Source organism: Pristiophorus japonicus, chromosome 21, assembly GCF_044704955.1.
Source record: "Pristiophorus japonicus isolate sPriJap1 chromosome 21, sPriJap1.hap1, whole genome shotgun sequence".
NCBI classification, from domain to species: Eukaryota; Metazoa; Chordata; class Chondrichthyes; family Pristiophoridae; genus Pristiophorus; species Pristiophorus japonicus.
The window spans coordinates 18,759,071-18,780,185 of record NC_091997.1 but is presented as its reverse complement, the minus strand read 5'-3'; the positions used below and the strand labels follow the sequence as shown (position 1 = coordinate 18,780,185).

General features: G+C 43.8%; 1 protein-coding gene across 2 annotated transcripts in view; it reads left to right on the top strand.

Moving 5' to 3' along the window:
* kat7b (K(lysine) acetyltransferase 7b) overlaps window positions 1-21,115 on the top strand; it is a 71,330-nt gene that overhangs the window by 23,444 nt on the left and 26,771 nt on the right. For both annotated transcript variants that reach the window (XM_070864443.1, XM_070864444.1), the window contains exons 3-6: window positions 9,719-9,866; window positions 12,925-13,101; window positions 16,574-16,813; window positions 20,388-20,470. In XM_070864443.1, coding sequence (XP_070720544.1) covers window positions 9,719-9,866; window positions 12,925-13,101; window positions 16,574-16,813; window positions 20,388-20,470 — 648 coding nt within the window. The remainder of the gene's footprint in view (window positions 1-9,718; window positions 9,867-12,924; window positions 13,102-16,573; window positions 16,814-20,387; window positions 20,471-21,115) is intronic.

Genomic DNA, 21,115 nt, shown 5'->3' with positions numbered 1-21,115 from the left:
GCACAAGCAGTGGAAAGAGCGTGCGGCAAACCAGTCCCACCCACCCTTTCCCTCAACGACTATCTGTCCCACCTGTGACAGGGACTGTGGTTCTTGTATTGGATTGTTCAGCCACCTAAGGACTCATTTTTAGAGTGGAAGCAAGTCTTCCTCGATTCCGAGGGACTGCCTATGGTGATGATGATGATGACGATCATAACATAAGAAATAGGAGCTGGAGTGGACCATTTCGCTCTTCGAGCCTGCGCCGCCATTCAATAAGATTTCTGATTTCTACCTCTACTCCACCTTCCCGCATTATCCCCATATCCCTTCATTCCCCAAAAATTATCAACCCCACAACCCCACAACTGTTCAATTGGTCTGCCATTTCTTTGTTCCCCATTATAAATTCACCTGATTCTGACTACAAGAGACGTTTGTCTTCACTAATCTTTTTCTCTTCACATATCTATAGAAGCTTTTGCAGTCAGTTTTTATGTTCCCAGCAAGCTTCCTCTCATTCTCAATTTCCCCCTCCTAATTAAACCCTTTGTCTTCAGCTCTGCTGAATTCTAAATTTCTCCCAGTCCTCAGGTTTGCTGCTTTTTCTGGCCAATTTATATGCCTCTTCCTTGGATTTAACACTATCCTTAATTCCCCTTGTTAGCCACGGTTGAGCCACCTTCCCCATTTTATTTTTACTCCAGACAGCGATGTACAATTGTTGAAGTTCATCCATGTGATCTTTAAATGTTCGCCATTGCCTATCCACCGACAACCCTTCAAGTATCATTCTTCAGTCTATCCTTGCCAATTCATGTCTCATACCGTCGAAGTTTTCTTTCTTTAAGTTCAAGACCCTAGTCTCTGAATTAATTGTGTCACTCTCCATCTTAATGAAAAATTCTACCATATTATGGTCACTCTTCCCCAAGGGGCCTCGCACAACAAGATTGCTAATTAGTCCTTTCTCATTACACATCACCCAGTCTAGGATGGCCAGCCCTCCAGTTGGCTCCTCGACATATTGGTCGAAAAAAACATCCCTAATACACTCCAGGAAATCCTCCTCCACCATACTGCTACCAGTTTGGTTAGCCCAATCTATATGTAGATTAAAGTCGCTCATGATAACTGCCGTACCTTTATTGCACGCATCCCTAATTTCTTCTTTGATGCTGTCCCCAACCTCACGACTACTGTTTGGTGGTCTATACACAACTCCCAGTAGCGTTTTCTGCCCTTTGGTATTTCGTAGCTCCACCCATACAGATTCCACATCATCCAAGCTAATGTCCTTCCTTACTATTGCATTAATTTCCTCTTTAACCAGCAATGCTACCCCACCTCCTTTTCTTTTCTGTCTATCCTTCCTGAATGTTGAATACCCCTGGATGTTGAGTTCCCAGCCTTGGTCACCCTGGAGCCATGTCTCCGTAATCCCAATTATATCATGTTCGTTAATAGCTGCCTGTGCAGTTAATTCGTCCACTTTATTACAAATGCTCCTCGCATTGAGGCATAGAGCCTTCAGGCTTGTCTTTTTAGCACACTTTGCCCCTTTAGACTTTTGTTGTAATGTGGCCCTTTTTGATTTTTGCCTTGGGTTTCTCTGCCCTCCACTTTTACTTTTCTTTCTATCTTTTGCTTCTGCCCCCATTTTACTTCCCTCCCTGCATAGGTTCCCATCCCCCTGCCATATTAGTTTAACCCCTCCCTAACAGCACTAGCAAACACTCCCCCTAGGACATTGGTTCCGGTCCTGCCCAGGTGCAGAACGTCCGGTTTGTACTGGTCCCACCTTCCCCAGAACTGGTTCCAATATCCCAGGAATTTTAATCCCTCCCTCCTGCACCACTCTTCAAACCACATTATTCATCTTGGCTATCCTGCAATTCCTATTCTGACTAGCACATAGCACTGGTAGCAATCCTGAAATTACTACCTTTTGAGGTCCTGCTTTTTAATTTAATTCCTCGCTCCCTAAATTCAGCTTGTAGGACCTCATCCCGTTTTTTACCTATATGCACCACGACAACTAGCTATTCACCCTCCCCCCTTACACTAGTATTGAGAAAGAGTCAGGCAATTCACTGAGCAGTTTTTGTCCACCTTCGTAAACCTGTCAATCTATATCCAGGTGAAAAGAACTTCATCCTCTTGGCATATTTTCTGTTTGGCTGCCTTGAACGGTGTGCTTGATTTATAACAGAAGAAAAACAAGACAATACAGTTAATACAGATTTAAAATATTGTAGCTTATCTGTGTATCTTGGTGTGGCATTCCAGCATGGTGCAGTGAAACAAAAGGTTAAGATTAGCATGCATCATAAATTTAGCCAACATAGTGAGAAGCATATTTTATTTTTTCCATATTCATATCTGTCCTGTATTCTTTAAAACCCCATTTTCCTGTTCCCTGCTAAAAGACCCATATTTTGCACACAGCAGAGCTGATATACAATCCTCTCTGGGCCACTGCTTGTCTGAACCAGCCATAAGTTTGTGTGAGAATTACATAGATGCAGTTGCCCTTGGATGCTCTGTCAGTCTTTTAGTGAATTGCGCCACGACCATTATGCCTCAGATGATAATGGGGAAACTTAAATAGGGAATGGAGGGGCAAAAATGTATATGTTAGCCACTGTACATTGCACAAGTATCTGCTGGATTTTCACCTTTTTATATAAAAAAATAGCTTTGCTTGCTCCCCTTTCTTTCTGTTGTGTATCACAGTCTGTACCGAAATTCCATGCCTCTCTATTGGGGAACCCGTGAGAAAATATTAAAGTACTCATTACATTTATCAAAATGAAACTGATTAGTATTTCTGACATGACAAAAAAAATTGCTTAGTTTGGATAGCTTTATCAAACTGCTTTTGTTGACTTCATTCTATAAAATGTATTAAGTAATTTATCCAATGAGATTATCCATATCCTGTGGTTTTCCCTCTTAATTGCTGGCTCATCTTGCAGTGTGATCTATTTATTTCTTTCCCCCCCCCCCCCCCCCCCCCTCACTAAACTGGCAACTCCATACGTTGTCCCTTGCTGATCCTCCTACTTAATGGATAATCTGTTGGGAAAAGTCCAATTTGTGTGGAAGATCAGTCTGTTCTACTACTATAATTTTAATTAAAGTAATATTCTGGGTTTACTTTTTCCATTTCCTTTACAATCTTATATCTGTATATGATCACCTCCATTCGACACCTCCTGAAAAGCCCAAGTTTCTTCAGTCTTTCTCATGTTTCATATCCCTAACACCACTGATCAACTTTGTGGCTCTTCTCTGCTCTGTCTCTAAAGCTTGAATTCTTAACAGACAGGACTGGATGCAGCATTAAATGTGTAATCTGACCAGTGCATTGTAAATTTTCATCACCTCCTTTAATTTATATTCTATCGTTTTGGCTACTAGTTTGACATTCTATTGGCTTTGTTGATTGCTGCTCTGTATTGATTGGCTATGTTCAGTGTCAAGTCTACCAAGACTTCTTGGAGTCTTTCAGCACGTATGTAATCTGGGAATGTTATAAAGGAAGAAACCTTTATTTTTTCATGCCAGTTTTCTCCCTTTTTATCTCTTTCTTGAACTATACTCCTTCCCGAGCTCTAGTTCTGCTGATGCTGGCTGCCTCTTGGTACCTTACCCAATCTGTCATTATTCACATGCATGCTTTAATGTTGTAAGCAGGCTATTTAATCGCAGGAGGTGGATGATCATGTCCTCGCACAATATCCACTTTCAGCAGCAGTCGCTGAATAGGGATCAGAAGCAGGAGTTTTGGCCAATTTTTCACTCCCTTCCTTACCCACTGGCCCTTGGGACCAAAATGCCCCTTCTGCTGCCTGCTTGACGGTAGCTAACTGAGCACAGCGATCACACATGGACCTGTGTGGCTCAGCTGGTCACTGGGGAAAACCTGCTGAGCCATTGGGGGAGCAAGGGAGACATCTTCAAATTTACTGGTATTTCTCAGTTGGACTATAGTGCCAGGTTTGGTATTTTATAATTGTTGTTTTGAGCGTAGAAGTGGACATTTTGTGGTACAGTATGAGCTTTTCCCAGTCAATTGTACCATTCATGTGTAAGCCCATACTATTGGTTCTGAAGCTAGGGGGATGTGATGCACAATGGTAAGGGTATAGGCATCTCATCTAATAATTTAAGACTGTAACAGCAATTCAGGAAAATAGATTTCCTATTTAATCATATATTTAGCCTATTAGAAAACTCACGAGAAAATGATTGCAGAACTTAGTGGCTGATTTGTGGCAGCAGATGTCCAACAATGTCAACAAGATTCAGTTCTCATTTATTGCGCAATTTTGACTTGGTATTAATATAACCACATAATGTGGTGCTGTTGTGGAGACATAATTTTTGAAATCTATATAAAAGCAAGAGACATGGGAAAAAGTGTTACATCAGTGTAGGGTAGGCTGCATTCAGTTTCCAGCACTGACAACATTTCTTATATTTATGTAGGTCGATACTACCTACATAATTGTGTTTATATATCGACTTTAACATAGAAAAACATTCAGAGGCGCTTCATAGAAGCACAATCAGGCAAAGCTCGATTTCAAGCTACGGAAGGAGATATAGTACTATATGGTGACTAAAAGTTTGGACAAAGGGGTGGGTTTTAAAGAGGGTCAGAGGAAAAGAGGGAGGTGGAGGCAGAGAGGTTTAGAGAGGAAATTCCAGAGCGTGGGACCGAATTGGCTCAAGCCACAGTCACCACTAGTGGGGTGAAGTGAGTGGATGAACCACAAGAGGCCGGAGTTGGAGAACATAAGATACTTAAAACACAGGATACTTAAAAAGTTGCAGAGGTAGGAGCAACAATGCCATGAAGGGATGAGAACTTTAAATTTGAGGCATTTTGGGACCAGGAGGCAGTGCATGATGGTGAGCACTGAGGTAATGGGTGAGCGGCATCTGGTGGGGAATCAGATATGTGCAGTAGTGGATGTACTAAAATTTATGCGGGATAGGCGGCTAACCAGGAGAGCATTGGGATAGTCGCGTCAGCAGTAGATGGGCTGATATAGGGATGGACGTGAGAAATGTTAAAAATAGGTGGTCATTGTGATGGAGAGGATATAGGGTCAGAATCTTGGGTCCAAATAGGACAGCAAATTTGCAAACTGGTTTAACCTGAAACTGGCCATAGAGGAGATAGAATCAGTGGCTAGGGTAGAGTTTATGGCTTGGACCGAAGATGCTGATTTTGGTTTTTCTGATGTTTAACTAAAGGAATGTGTGGCTAATCCAAGACTGGATGTCGGACAAGCCATCTAACACCAGAGGCAGTGGAGAGGTGAGAGGTATTACAGCTGGGTGCCATTAATGTATATGTGGAAGCTGACTCCATGTCTGTGGATGATGTTGCGAAGGGTTAGCATTTGGATGAGGAAGGGAGGTGGCCAAGGATAGATCTTTGAGGGACTCCAGAGGTAATGGTCGAGGCTTGGAAAGAGAAGCCATTCCTGGACATGCTACAATTGGATAGATAAGAGCAGAACCAAACGTGGGCAGGCCCACTGAGCAAGTCAAGCGAGGAGAGGCATTGGGAGAAAGGTGGTGTGGTCGACCATGTCAAAGGCTGTAGAGAGGTTGAGAAAGATGAGGAGGGTTAATTACTGATTGGAGTGTTTCTGTCTTTGTTAGGTGAAGGATGTCACTACAGGTATTGAGAAACAGAATAATGTTCTAGTTTTGGTACGCAGTAAAAACTTCAGGGACTCTTGAGTCAGGTGTAGCATTGGCTAAATGTATAATAAAGTGAATTCTGCTCTTCAACAATTTGTCTTTGCACCAGTAGGGCATTCCCTACTTTACCACTGAGAACTTTTCTCTTTCACACTGTTGTTTGGGCTCTTTGGGACTAGAACGGCGCAGCCCTGACCTGGACGCCCGTTTTTCGTGCCACAAAGTGCGCCTAAAAAAAACTTAAAGATTCTCTGGCTCCCTGCTGGTCCTCTGGAGTCGGGCGTGGCGCTAGGTCCCTGAGCTGAAAACAGTGCCGGGACCTCTGCACATGCGCGCTACAGTGGGCGCGCATGTGCAGTAGCTCCAGGCGCCCAAAACTGTGTGGGAGGGGCCGAAGCACGCAGCCCCTAGCCTTGGCCGAATGGCCTCACTGGGGCTGCGTGCATAAGGCTGCCTCCCACGCCCAGCTCCTGCTTCCTCCCGATCCGACTCGACTCCCGCCCCCGACACCGATCCGACTCCCGCTCCCCCACCCCCGGACCGGACTGGACCCGACCCGCGCTTCCCCCTCCGAACCAAACCGACCCGACCCGCGCACCCTCCCTCCTTTCCCCCCCCCCTACCCGAACCAACCCAACCTCCCGACCCGACCCCGGACCCGACCAGACCCAACGCCACCTACCTGTAAATCTGGTGCTGGGGACGGGCCCTATCCGAAGTCTTGGGCTCGGCCCGTTCAGCCTCCCTCCCCCTTCTCATTTCCCCCACCCCCCTTCTCATTTCCCCCACCCCCCTTCTCGTTTTCCCCCACCCCCCTTCTCGTTTTCCCCCACCCCCCTTCTCGTTTTCCCCCACCCCCCTTCTCGTTTTCCCCCACCCCCCTTCTCGTTTTCCCCCACCCCCCTTCTCGTTTTCCCCCACCCCCCTTCTCGTTTTCCCCCACCCCCCTTCTCGTTTTCCCCCACCCCCCTTCTCGTTTTCCCCCACCCCCCTTCTCGTTTTCCCCCACCCCCCTTCTCGTTTTCCCCCACCCCCCTTCTCGTTTTCCCCCACCCCCCTTCTCGTTTTCCCCCACCCCCCTTCTCGTTTTCCCCCACCCCCCTTCTCGTTTTCCCCCACCCCCCTTCTCGTTTTCCCCCACCCCCCTTCTCGTTTTCCCCCACCCCCCTTCTCGTTTCCCCCACCCCCCTTCTCGTTTCCCCCACCCCCCTTCTCGTTTCCCCCACCCCCCTTCTCGTTTCCCCCACCCCCCTTCTCGTTTCCCCCACCCCCCTTCTCGTTTCCCCCACCCCCCTTCTCGTTTCCCCCACCCCCCTTCTCGTTTCCCCCACCCCCCTTCTCGTTTCCCCCACCCCCCTTCTCGTTTCCCCCACCCCCCTTCTCGTTTCCCCCACCCCCCTTCTCGTTTCCCCCACCCCCCTTCTCGTTTCCCCCACCCCCCTTCTCGTTTCCCCCACCCCCCTTCTCGTTTCCCCCACCCCCCTTCTCGTTTCCCCCACCCCCCTTCTCGTTTCCCCCACCCCCCTTCTCGTTTCCCCCACCCCCCTTCTCGTTTCCCCCACCCCCCTTCTCGTTTCCCCCACCCCCCTTCTCGTTTCCCCCACCCCCCTTCTCGTTTCCCCCACCCCCCTTCTCGTTTCCCCCACCCCCCTTCTCGTTTCCCCCACCCCCCTTCTCGTTTCCCCCACCCCCCTTCTCGTTTCCCCCACCCCCCTTCTCGTTTCCCCCACCCCCCTTCTCGTTTCCCCCACCCCCCTTCTCGTTTCCCCCACCCCCCTTCTCGTTTCCCCCACCCCCCTTCTCGTTTCCCCCACCCCCCTTCTCGTTTCCCCCACCCCCCTTCTCGTTTCCCCCACCCCCCTTCTCGTTTCCCCCACCCCCCTTCTCGTTTCCCCCACCCCCCTTCTCGTTTCCCCCACCCCCTTCTCGTTTCCCCCACCCCCCTTCTCGTTTCCCCCACCCCCCTTCTCGTTTCCCCCACCCCCCTTCTCGTTTCCCCCACCCCCCTTCTCGTTTCCCCCACCCCCCTTCTCGTTTCCCCCACCCCCCTTCTCGTTTCCCCCACCCCCCTTCTCGTTTCCCCCACCCCCCTTCTCGTTTCCCCCACCCCCCTTCTCGTTTCCCCCACCCCCCTTCTCGTTTCCCCCACCCCCCTTCTCGTTTCCCCCACCCCCCTTCTCGTTTCCCCCACCCCCCTTCTCGTTTCCCCCACCCCCCTTCTCGTTTCCCCCACCCCCCTTCTCGTTTCCCCCACCCCCCTTCTCGTTTCCCCCACCCCCCTTCTCGTTTCCCCCACCCCCCTTCTCGTTTCCCCCACCCCCCTTCTCGTTTCCCCCACCCCCCTTCTCGTTTCCCCCACCCCCCTTCTCGTTTCCCCCACCCCCCTTCTCGTTTCCCCCACCCCCCTTCTCGTTTCCCCCACCCCCCTTCTCGTTTCCCCCACCCCCCTTCTCGTTTCCCCCACCCCCCTTCTCGTTTCCCCCACCCCCCTTCTCGTTTCCCCCACCCCCCTTCTCGTTTCCCCCACCCCCCTTCTCGTTTCCCCCACCCCCCTTCTCGTTTCCCCCACCCCCCTTCTCGTTTCCCCCACCCCCCTTCTCGTTTCCCCCACCCCCCTTCTCGTTTCCCCCACCCCCCTTCTCGTTTCCCCCACCCCCCTTCTCGTTTCCCCCACCCCCCTTCTCGTTTCCCCCACCCCCCTTCTCGTTTCCCCCACCCCCCTTCTCGTTTCCCCCACCCCCCTTCTCGTTTCCCCCACCCCCCTTCTCGTTTCCCCCACCCCCCTTCTCGTTTCCCCCACCCCCCTTCTCGTTTCCCCCACCCCCCTTCTCGTTTCCCCCACCCCCCTTCTCGTTTCCCCCACCCCCCTTCTCGTTTCCCCCACCCCCCTTCTCGTTTCCCCCACCCCCCTTCTCGTTTCCCCCACCCCCCTTCCCCTTCTCCTCCCCCATCCCTCCCTCCCCTCTGCCTCCCTCCCCTCCCCCTGCCCCCCCTCTCTCCCTCTTTCCCCCCCCTCCTCCCCCTCCTCTCGCTGTCAGAAACACAGACACTGACAGACAGAAAGTGAGAGACACAATCACAGACAGACAGAGAGATAGAGACACACGGGTGTGGGGGGCATCCCAGCACTCTGCTGGAGGCCTCCCGGCGCTGCAGTCGGTAAGTAGAAAATGTTTTATTTATTGAATTTAAATTTTTTTTTATTTCTTATTAATTTTTTTTGATTGGTTTATAGGTTGATTTATTGATGTTTTTATCATTTATTATTGATGATGGCTCTATTTGTAAAACTGAAGTGTTTAATGTTTATAAACTTCCCTTTAAACCCCACCCCGCCCCCCCCGGCCCCGCCATTCCCTACGCCTGATTTGTAACCTACGCCTGATTTTCTAAAGTGTAGACAAGTTTTTTTCGAGCGTACAAAAATCTTCACTTACTCCATTCTAAGTTAGTTTGGAGTAAGTTTTCACTGCCGAAACTTTGAAAACAGGCGTAAGTGGCCGGGCACACACCCTTTTGAAAAAAAAATTCTGTTCCAAAGTGAAACTGTTCTAACTGACTAGAACTGGAGCAAACTAAATGCCGAGAATTTGAATTTCTAAGATACTCCGTTCTACACCAGTTGCTCCAAAAAATCAGGAGCAAATGAGGCCGAAACTTGTGCCCTTTGAGTGGAGTTGCCAATTTGTGTCAAATTATAGGCAGTTCTGTGCTGTGTATGAGTTCCCATGAGGAACTAAGTTGAAACTCGCCAAATTAAATTCATGTAAGACTCTTAAAATGAGCAGAGAAGGGAGCTTTATCCTGTTGCTTTCAGCTGGATTGCACCTTGGGCCAACATAGCTGAAAGAATTGCACACAAACTTATTTGCACCAAGTCTTTAGTTAAGTAGAATATGAAGTGAATCCTGTCAACCCTCTCTCCTTCCAACAGTTAACAGTTGAGGATAGATGTGCTTTCGGAGTGTAACTTTTTTTTTTAGCAGTTGATCTTTTGTGTGTTCTGTTTCAGCGTCAGGCAGGCAGCAGCTCTGAGGGCACAGAAGATTCTGACTTTTCTGCCGATCTGGACCATACAGATAGCTCTGAGAGTGATGGGCAACCACGGAGATCTACCAGATTAACTAGGTCTTCATTACGCAACAGCCAGAGCTCTCAAGGTAAAGGCGAATTGTGAAGAGTTACCAGATATAAGGAGGAAAATTAAGTAAGATTTAATTGCAGCCGAAAAATAAGCATCATACTGGCAGTTTCTTGTTCTGAGTCAAAAAAAAGTGATGCAACAGTTAATACAATAAAATGTCCTTTGTAAGGTGAAGCTTAAAGACCGTTTAAGTTTTCCCAATGACTCTGAGTTCAATCAATGAGTAGCTAAGTCATAGATACCAAAAAGGTCCCAGATTTGATTTTTTTGCCTGCGCTGAGTTAGCTGACTTCAGTTGGGTTAGCAGCAGGGGGTGATACAATTGATCGTAGCACCTCCAACAAGGTCATTATTTCTGCAGCAGATCATTATCTGATGACCTCTGCTGGAAGTGCTTGTGTTGATGACCGATCAGGATAGGATTGTGATGCCTACTGCAGTTCACAAGTCTGTTGACAGTCCCTGAGCAGATTGCGTTATGAATAATGGCCATTTGCTGGTTGAGGTACCAGAGAGTACCTGTTACCCGTGGAACAGTACCCTATTCAGGCAGAAGATGGGAGAGGAAAAATTTACTGAAATAAAGAAAATAACTTTTTAAAATGTCCTTAACTTAGCTGCACTTCGTTGTCGGCATAAATTGTAACAGGCACTTTATGTAAATTGATGCTGTAATAAAACTAGTTTACAATTTTTATATGTAGAAGTGCAAATTCTACATGCAGGGAAACAGTTAATTTTAAATTTGCATGCCTCCTTAGCAGATTTGCACTGATCACTCAGGAAACAGTGGCATGGTGTAATTTATTTGGAGTATGATGAGTACTGTTTCCAAAATAAACTGGATTCTGCTCTTGAATTTTTTTAAATAGTACATTGGCCAAGCATTTAGTACAGGCTTCCCACATAGTCACATGCAAAAGTAAAGGGAGATTTAACTGGCCATTCCTTTCACACTTTGTTTGTGGGATAGTGCTAGTGCAGAATGGTTGCTACTTTTTTCTACATCAGAATAATTTAGTTATTTTTGTTCATGGGATCTGTGCGTGGCTGGCAAGGCCAGCATTTATTGCCCATCCTGAATTGTCCTTGAGAAAGTGGTGGTGAGCTGCTGCCTTGAACCGCTGTAGTCCGTGTGGTGAAGGTACTCTCATAGTGCTATTAGGGAGGGAGTTCCAGGATTTTGACCCAGCGACAATGAAAGAATGGTGATATATTTCCAGACCAGGATGATGTGTGACTTGGAGGGGAACTTGGAGGTGATGGTGTTCTCATGCGCCTACTGCCTATGTCCTTCTAGGTGGTAGAGGTTGTGCTGTCGAAGAAGCCTTGGTGAGTTGCTGCAGTGTAGATAGTACACACTGCAGCCACGGTGGGCTGGTGGTAGAGGGAGTGAATGTTTTAAGGTGATGGATGGAGTGCCAATCAATTGGGCTGCTTTTTCATGAATGGTGTCAAGCTTCTTGTGTTGTTTGAGCTGCACTCATCCAGGCAAGTAGACAGTATTCTATCACACTCCTGACTTGTGCTTTGTAGAAGATGGAAAGGCTTTGGGGAGTCGGGAGCAATGATCCCATTAAGTTGCGCGGTTGCGCAGTATCTGGAGGTCCTGCGCAAACTGCTTGCTGGCTTTCAAGTGGAAGAAGCATGCATGCGTGGAGATTTGAATGGGCCGCGCACCCCAAAATAAATTACCGGGAACATTGGTCAAGAGGTGAAACACTTGCCGCAGAACACCCAGCCTCTGACCTGTTCTTGTATCTACAGTATTTGTGGCTGGTCCAGTTAAGTTTCTGGTCAAAGGTGACCTCAGGATGTTAATGGGATCTCAGCGATGGTAATGCCGTTGAATATCAAGAGGCTGTGGTTAGACTCTCTCTTGTTGGAGATAGTAATTGCCTGCCACTTGTGTGGTGCAAATGTTACTTGGCACTTATCAGCCCAAGCCTGAAAGCTGTCCAGATCTTGCTGCATGCAAGTAATTCATAATGTGAAGTGCCTTGAGATATTTCATTGTGTGAAGTGTTTCTGAGACGAAAATATTACGATAATCAGAATGAAGCAAATCATTCTTTACTAAGTTCAACAGAATGACTTGTTGGGGTTGTTAGGAAATACAAGGGGGAATAGTGGTGAAACTGGTATTTGCTGCCTTTCTCATACAAATCTTACAATATGCTGTTTCTGTGCAATTCCACAACTGGCTTACCGACGTGCGACTTCAACGCCACTGAGTTTAAGTGGATGTTGAAGATCTTCATTCCAATATCCTTGGGCATAAGCCCAGGATAATAGTGATGGATTTTTTTGAGCAGGGCAGGAAAAATAATCTCTGACTGCTGACTTTACCTTTTGAAGAGAGTGGCCTTTAGTTATCTTTGGGACTAGCAGGGAGTAAACAGTTTTCAAAGCTGAATGGTAAAAACATGGTCCATTTTGCCTGACTAGTCTGGGTACCAACTGGTGCTGCACCTTTCATGGTTGGGAAAAGGTCAAGCTAAAAACAAATGCCTTGGTGTTGAATGCCCATCAGTTGTAATAAAGGCAGGGTAGCATGTTGCACAGTTGTTGAAACCGCATATAATGTCACTTTAAATAACTTGTGTATAAAAACAAAAAGCAAAAACTTCACCTTTACAGCATAAGATTGTCTGAATGATATCAAGAGGTGGTTCACATATGCTGTGCGGGTAACCTGAAGTCCCCGGTAGTGCATGGCTTCGCAGTTGCTTGCTGAATTAAATAGAAAGACCTACTAAACACTTCTTGAGTATCCCGATCTACAAATGCTGACCTATGTAACGGCTTGTACTTTGATCCTATATTTCAAATTAGCAGAACTAATTTTAATTCCCAGTTGTTTCAGCAATCTTTTAAGCTCTACCTGTAGCCTGTTTCAGTGTAAATTTGCTTAGTAATTATAAATACCAGTTAGTATTTTAAACCATGAAAATGCAAGCTTGGCACCAAAATAACCTACTTCATTATTCATTGAATTTGTAAGAGCTAGCTTTATTTTGTGTCTCAGTCTAAAATGTTGTAGATCTGATTTTGTCGCAACAAACCTTATCCAGATTCTAGTCCAGTACGCCAGATACCATCGTATGCCTCAGATGAACCTGCCTACGCTACAAGAAGGGTGACACGTAGCCAGCAGCAGACAACCCCAGTCACACCTAAGAAATACCCACTGCGACAGACTCGCTCCTCTGGATCAGAAACGGAGCATGCAGTTGAATTTTCAGACAAAGGTAAGATCAGGGAGGCATGTTCAACTGACCATGTAATGTGTTGATTTATATTCAGTATTCGTGAGTTGATAAAAAATCTTTTATTAACCTGTCAGTATAAACCATTAACTGTTTAGTATAAGATTTTTACATTTAACTTTATACAGAATTCCTCTGTTTTTGTAACACAAAATTGCATCAAATAGCAAACCGTCTATCTTTTCTAATTTTTCAGATTCTGTTTCATCATTTCTGTTGAGTTAGGTGCTGGTACTTATGACTTATTTTTAACGTAATGTAATCCTCCAAATATTCTTTTCTCCTGTTCTAATTTTTCAGCCTACCTCATTCTCTTGATTCTTCTTTCTCCTATATTTGTGCACCTTTTACTCTTGGGAGGTCGTCATGTACTACAAAGCATCACAGCCCCATTAACTTCACCAGGCCGAGCAGCTGACTAATCCTACACAACAGCCATAAAAGGGATCTTGTTGCTAAAGCAACATTGATGGACTTCTCTTGGTTATTTGTTAATAAAAATGCAAATTATGATCCATTGTGACCGTTATTTCTTTTTATTTGATGGGGAAGAGGGATGTGTTTTATTCAAGCCCAGTAAATAATGATGGGATTTGTCAGGACGTGAAGGAAAATGTTTTTTTTTGTTTAGATTGCTTATTATACAAGTAATTTTTGGGTGTAAATGATATATTTGGTCAAAATAGTTAGTCCATTAGCCCCTTGTATCTGTACCACTTCGTTCCGAGATAATCTGTTTATACTCTAAGTGGATCGAAAGACTCAGATGTTCTCAGGCCAGACTAATTATAAAAGGTTGTCTTGCTACTTTTAATCAAGCCAATTTCTGTGTTGTAATTTCAATGGGAAAATATTCCAACAATTCTACCACCAAATTCAGACGCTACGTTTAAAAAAAATACTTGGTGTATCTGCCAACTGAGAATTTATCCTAAGATTCGCTATGCTCGTAAAGGAAATGTTTAAAATTCTTCTGTGCTTTCAGTGAAGCTTGTTTGTACAGCCTATTGTTCTGCTGACAGCATGCATTTACCTTGTGCCTTTGTTGCACACAAAAGGCGGCTTACAGTGCCATGGTAACCATATTTGTCTGAATCATCTCATTTGCTCCATATCTTGCATACTTGAAAATGTTATGTTAGTACTGTAGTTGCCCTGATTGCCAAGCATCATTTTAGCAACTGGTGCAACCAGGCTTTTGAAATTCCTCTACTTTGTTTACTTGCTTTGGCAATGCAGTCTGGCAGAGGTGCGAAAGTAAACTGTGCCTGCTTCAGGCATGCTTGAAAAATCAACAGTGGTCAGTTAGTTATCTATCTCCTAAGGCTAGATAAAACAGTTCAATAGATCTTGTAGAACAGTTTTGCTTATGATCAAAAGCATGGATATGAGCTGCTGACATTAAGGCTAAAAGAAAAAGGATTGAATGAATGATCATGGGAATTAAAATTAGGAGAACCAAGGTGAACAAAATATCAAGAGATTAAAAAAAAAAGCAAAAGTCTACTATATTGAAAAGTGCCAATACTTGTAGTTTTGTAAATTATGTATTTTTTACACAATTTTAATGTTCATGATTCACATGGATAGGAGTGAAATACCTTTGTGACAGAATTTGAATCCAGCAGAAAACGGCCACAATTCAGCAGTAAATTGATAATGTCATTTAGAGATGCAGCAAGGTTACTTGAAATGCAAAGGTCACGTAAATGCCAGGAGAGAATGCTTTCTGATTTAGGAACTGTGGACTATTTTCTGCAGAAACAATTTGGAAAAAGGGTTATGTTAAATGTTTTCAAATATAGTGCATTTGTGCAAGTTAATATAGGAATCTGAGATGATAGATGCTAGTGAGCTAGCTTTGGTGTTGTTTCCTTATAGACTGTCGATAATAAACAATTCATTAGATTGTCTAGGTGATCGATAAACACCTCACACCATTGTGTTGAGCAGTCACTGACCCTGGGTGCTCGGCAAGAGGTCTGGCAGGTCTTCCCTTTCTGCTGTGAACGGCAAAGATAAAATACACAGACGTAGGCAGGGAAGCAGAGGGTTTTTGCAAAGGTATGGAACAAAGCAGCCAGTCAACACACAAACTGTAAAAACATTTGAAGTGCAGGATAGAATGGTCAGAAATGATCTTCTTTAACAAGTAAGATGACCTGATGTGGGGAAGTGTAGCATGTTCTTTATTTTGTTTTAAATGAAGGCAAATTGGACCATTTGAATTAAGCGAGTCATAATAGCTGCCCTTGTATGTATACCTTACTGTTAGATACAGTAGCTTATCGATTTGCATCAGGCCTAATCTACTGTTGCCATCCTCCACTTCCCACTCCTTCTGATCCTTGCCAGTGCTGTCTCTTGTAACTTCTGTGATTCCTTCTTTCTGCCTCTGAGGAAAAACTGACCTTTTTGGCTCACTGCTCTCAAAAAATCCTGATCTTAATATTCTTAGTGGTCGTGAAAGGCGCTATATAAATGTAAGCCTTTCTTTTTAAAATAATAAATCTTCTCCATTTTGTTGACCATTGTTGATCTCAACTTTCTTCAAATTGTATGCCATCACTCTGAACCTCCATCCAATCTTCTTGCAGTCTTGTGGCTGAATGAGTACTTCTTGATCTCTTTTTAAAAAAAGATATAGGACAACAAAAATCGTATTCTACTTCTTCTTCAAAAGCAGCTTTTTTTAATGTCTCTCACAAGTTTGGCCAATACCTGCCAACTATTACATGGTTTCTTCTCACCAAACTCGTATTCTCCTCAATTCTGGATTGTACTAAACTGTAGTCTTCCCCAAAAATTGAACAGTGTTCACTTAACTAATGATGCTGTTCCAGAACTTTTCACATTCCTGCATAAACTACAAGCAAAACTCTACTGCGTGAGATTTATATCTATTTGGCCTTCAAGCTTTCTTCATTGCAACTTTTCTTATCTTTCTCTCTCTTTTATCATTACTGTTATGGTTCGTGGTCCTCTGAATTTTCCCTTCGTGTTCCTTCTAAACTACAAAGCTGCTGTCCTGACATTTTTTCTCCTCCTTGCAACCTTTCTGTCATGAAATCAATACTTATCTCAGTCTCCTGCTATCACTTTTTCCAAGGATATCAAACCATGGAACTGCTGACTTCCCTCAGTATTTCCCTTGTTTAGGATTTTAAAACCCAATTTTAATAAGTATTCACTGCTTTTATTTTGTTTTTCCTTTTATTCTTTTGAATCTTGGTGACATCCTAAACTACATATTTTTTTCAAAAATAAAGTTGTATAATGATTATTAGCCCTGTCACTTTAAAAATAAAACACAAGCTGCCCACTACATGAATGCTTCAAAAGTGCATGTTTTTTGGATCCTGGCTACAAACAGAAAGAGGTTGTATTGAGCATATGTGCTAAACATTTAAGATTATTATTAATAATTTGTGCTTTTTACACTGTCCACTTTCAGATACCAAAACTGCCGTTGACCACGATGAATCTCCCCCACGTACCCCTACAGGCAATGCTCCATCCTCTGAGTCTGACATTGACATTTCCAGTCCAAATGCATCGCACGATGAGAGCATAGCGAAAGATGCTTCAATGAAAGACTCTGGAAGTGATCTTTCACACAGGCCCAAGCGCCGACGTTTTCATGAGAGTTATAATTTCAATATGAAGTGCCCTACTCCGGGCTGCAATTCTTTAGGTAAGACGTGCTGCTATGTTTGCTGAGTATTTGAAGAATATTCTTTGGACTGCCTACTTTCAGGAAAACCTTAGAAAACAAACAACTGGGTTGCAGATGTTTAGTCAATGGACAAGACATTAGGTGGTATAATTTTGTTATGTTTCTGTTTCACTGCTCCCATTTAAATTATTTTCAACTTTCATTTGGATTTCCCCGAGCAAAGCACTGTTCGCTGGCTAAGACAGTGGATAGACTGGAGAAGCTAGGGTTATTCTCCTTCGAGCAGAGAAGATTGAGAGGAGATTTGATCGAGGTGTTCAAAATCATGAGGGGTTTAGACAGAGTAGATAGAGAGAAACTGTTGCCATTGGCAGAAGGGTCGAGAACCAGATGACACAGAATTAAGGTGATTGACAAAAGAACCAAAGGACACATAAAAAACTCTTTTACACAGTGAGTGGAATGCACAGCCTAAAAGGGTGGTGGAGGCAGACTCGATCAATGCTTTCAAAAGGGAGTCGGATAAGCACCTGAAAGAAAAGAACTTGCAGGGCTACAGGGAAAGGACGGGTGAGTGGGACTAGCTGAAGCACTCTTGCAGAGAACTGGCACGGGCCAAATGGTCTTCTTCCATGCCGTAACCATTCTATGATTCTAAGACAGCAGGCATGTTACCTGCTTATGGAGCTTTGACGCTGTTGTTCTTGGTGTTGGTGAACAACAGTGGTCCAAAGTGACTCTCCTGCCCTTAGGGAGGAAGGTTGTGAAATCTCCGCACTCACTCTGATCTGTGTCGTCGTCCCCCGTCCCCCCCTCCACAGAATGGTGCTCCTTTCCCCCAACTCTCCCAGATGGTAATAGTATGATGTATGCTCATACTCCATGTGTGAACAGTTAAAGCATATCACTGCTTGATCCAGGATAAAGCTGCCAACTACCTGTAAACTCTAGCTTCAGAAAAGCATGCGTAACTGCTTAAGTATAAATGTTTCCATTTTTAATCCAGCTATTTTTATGGCCTCATTGTAAGGGTGGCAATTTAGAGTACGCTTATAATTCATTTTCTGTTGTGCATCAAAGGAAATCGGTTGAAAATGTTCAATCATTTCATAGCAGACCTTTCTAGCCCGAAGACCGAGGAATTCAGAGGTGATCGGAAAATGTGTTTCATTCACTGTCTCCTCCTTCCCCAGTTGTTAGATTATTGCATGTTAATATCCTGTTTGGTTGCAGCAGTGTATGTTTGTGCTGGATGGGATAAGCATACCTTTTACCTGGAGCCAAGATAAGTCTGTGTACATACAGAGGTTGTTAATATGTAAATCTAAGGAAGATGTTGCCAGTAAACCTTGTTTTCCATTAGTGTGTGCGTTTTACCCCCTCACTAATTTTCTTCACGGATGAAGGCATTGAGTGCTTTGTGGGTACATTACCATGGATGTTTTGTTACTTTAGCTAAGTTTCTTTTTATGTGTTTCTTGATTGTGAGTGTGTGTGTTTAACTTGATTCTGCCTCATCTGATACCCTCATATGCACACTTCCAGCATGGATAACTAATAGTAATCAGGAGTGGAAGCCCCTACCCAATTGTTTCCCCTTCCTTGCTCAACACATGGGCACTGAGACCAATTGTTTCACCCCTACTGCCGTCCTGGCAGAAATCGCTAACTCAGCACAGACCCGTCTCATAACTGGAACCTTCCTGTTCTATAGCCTCAGTCATTAAATGCACAAGATAATATCACTGTCAAAGTGGACAAAGGATTTTCATCCAAACATGTTAAATGTTTGTGCAGAAATATTTGCATAGCATAATTTCAGATGTTATTGCAGAGTTCATTTTTGTCACAATCAGCTTGGAGAGAAAAATAAAATGAATTGCTACATTTAATTATAAAATGTTGTTTATAGCCCACTTTTCTTTTCCCTGCTCCCCCACCTTTTCCTAATCAAATCTCATTCCCTAATCTTGAGGGAACTCTGAGGAGCTGCTTGAAGATCTCTGGAAATACCGCTCTAACTGGCAAGGAGTGAGTGAGTGGCCATGGTTGATTTGTCTTTCAACTTATTTTTTCTTCTCTGTCCTCCAAGGAGAAGCTCCTCATATGACTGGGCCACAATAAGGGACTCTGCACAAGAGTTCAGCTTTATGCAGTAATAATACACTGGCCTGTAGTTTGAAAAATAAGGAACAATGTAGAAAGCATGAAGTTACATATTGTGATATTTTTTAGACATTTAGAGAGATTATGATAGAAATGAACAACATATTTGGGATGAATACAACTCTTTAACGAACATTTTCTGGTTACCTTTCTACTTGAGTGTTCTAGCCAGAGAATCTATGCAGCTGTCTGTACTGACACCTAGTGGATTTTTAGTTAAATTGAGAGTATATTTTTTGTGGCTTCCATTAGATGTTGGTTTCTGTAGAACTGTATATTTGCAACAAAAGTTTTTGGAACAAGTCAACGCACAAATAATGCCCTCTGATAGACAGTCCATAGGGGAGAACTGAATTGTATGATTTTAATTTCCCCCAAAATTTGCATTCTGGATTTTGAAATAGTTCCACAGTATGTAACAAAGAACTTGCATTGATGTAGCACTTTTCGCATCCTTAGGACATCCCAAAGCGTTTCACAACCAAATATTTTTGAAGTGTCGTCACTGTTGTAATGTAGGCAAATGTCGCAGCCAATTTGCATGCAGTAATATCCCACAAACAACAATGAAATAAAAGGCCAGTTATTTTGTTTTGCTGATATTGGTTGAGAGATAAATGTTGGCTAAGACACTAGGAGAACTCCCCTGCTTTTCAAGTATGGTCATAGGATCTTTTGCACTCACCTGAACAGGCAGATAGGACATCGGTTTAACATCTTTTCCAAAAGATGGCACCTTTAACTTCCACATGGAAGTATCAGTCTAGATTATGTGCTCAATCTTGTGGCAGGGCTCTAACCTATTACCTTCGGACTTGGGTGAGAGCTCTACTGCTGAAACCAATTTAGAATGCCAGAAATAAAGGGAGAAGCCGACATTCTGTCCATTTTCCTTTGTGTGTTGAAGGGGAAAAGTCACATTTGATGCAATTATTTAAAAGTGAGAAAGATTGTTCATGATTATAATCAATATCTAGTGCTGCATTTCAAAGTTCAAAGTTAATGCACTGGTTTTGGTCTTGAAAGAATCTCTTAATTATGCTGCAATTCCTCTGGGTCTGAGCTTGCAAAATAGTTCTTTATGCACAGTACCCAAGCCATTCTAGCTTTAAAGGGTGGCTGTGTGATTTAGGGTCAGCTGAATGTTTGATGTGAATCTTATTCAAGGAGTTGGAACTTCTTATTTCAGATAACTTTTGACTACATTTTCTTTCATGAATGGTCATGCTGCATAGTAACAATGTTTGTGCAGTGTGTCCTCAACGGAGGAAAAGAAACAAAATAATTTCTCAATCATTTTTGAAATCTGAATACTTGTACATGCTTTCATTTGAAGCTGAGCCTAAGATCTGACTATTTGGGTAAAACATGTTGAAATGTTCTTGTTTATATGTGATTATCTCATTACTCATCTGGTTCAACATAGGCCATTTGACTGGAAAACATGAAAGGCACTTCTCCATATCTGGCTGCCCATTGTACCATAATCTGTCTGCAGATGAATGTAAGGTAATGTAAACTTTACATCATATTGTGAAACCTATTCAGACAATAATTTTGCTTAAAGATTACAATTAACCTCCTACTTTTTTGGTAGACGGTGGAAGGGTGTCTTGATTCAATTCATACTGTAACTCCTTGCTCATCATTTCACGTTTAAAAAAAAAAAAGCACAACGCTTTTTTATCCCTCTTGTTGGCTCTAGGATTACCTTATGATTACACTTAATCTGATTTGGTGGCTAACACAAATTTTAAAAAACTGTTTTAAACGCATTCCAGCAAAGTCTAGTTTCAAGACGAAAACAATACTTATAAATGGCTATGCTCATGTGAGTCTTGTGACCCGCAGTGAGACTGTGGCAGTTGCATTTCTTTCAAAATTGACTTATTTTTCTGCATGTCTGAAAACTCTTCAGATCGCAGTTCAGTCAGTGACCCTCATTTCAGTCATACATTTATTGCACTTGGTCTGCAAAAATATTTAAAATCTTAACAAGCCTATATTTATTGTAGCGCCCATGCATTGTGCCGCAGAATGGTTTGAGAGTTCATGCTTGCAATTCTGCCAAACTATCTTATAGCAACTCATCAGTGTTCAAAAAACGGTGATGTCTGTATCCTCAGCAGTTGCTGATCTAAAGGTGTGTGCTAG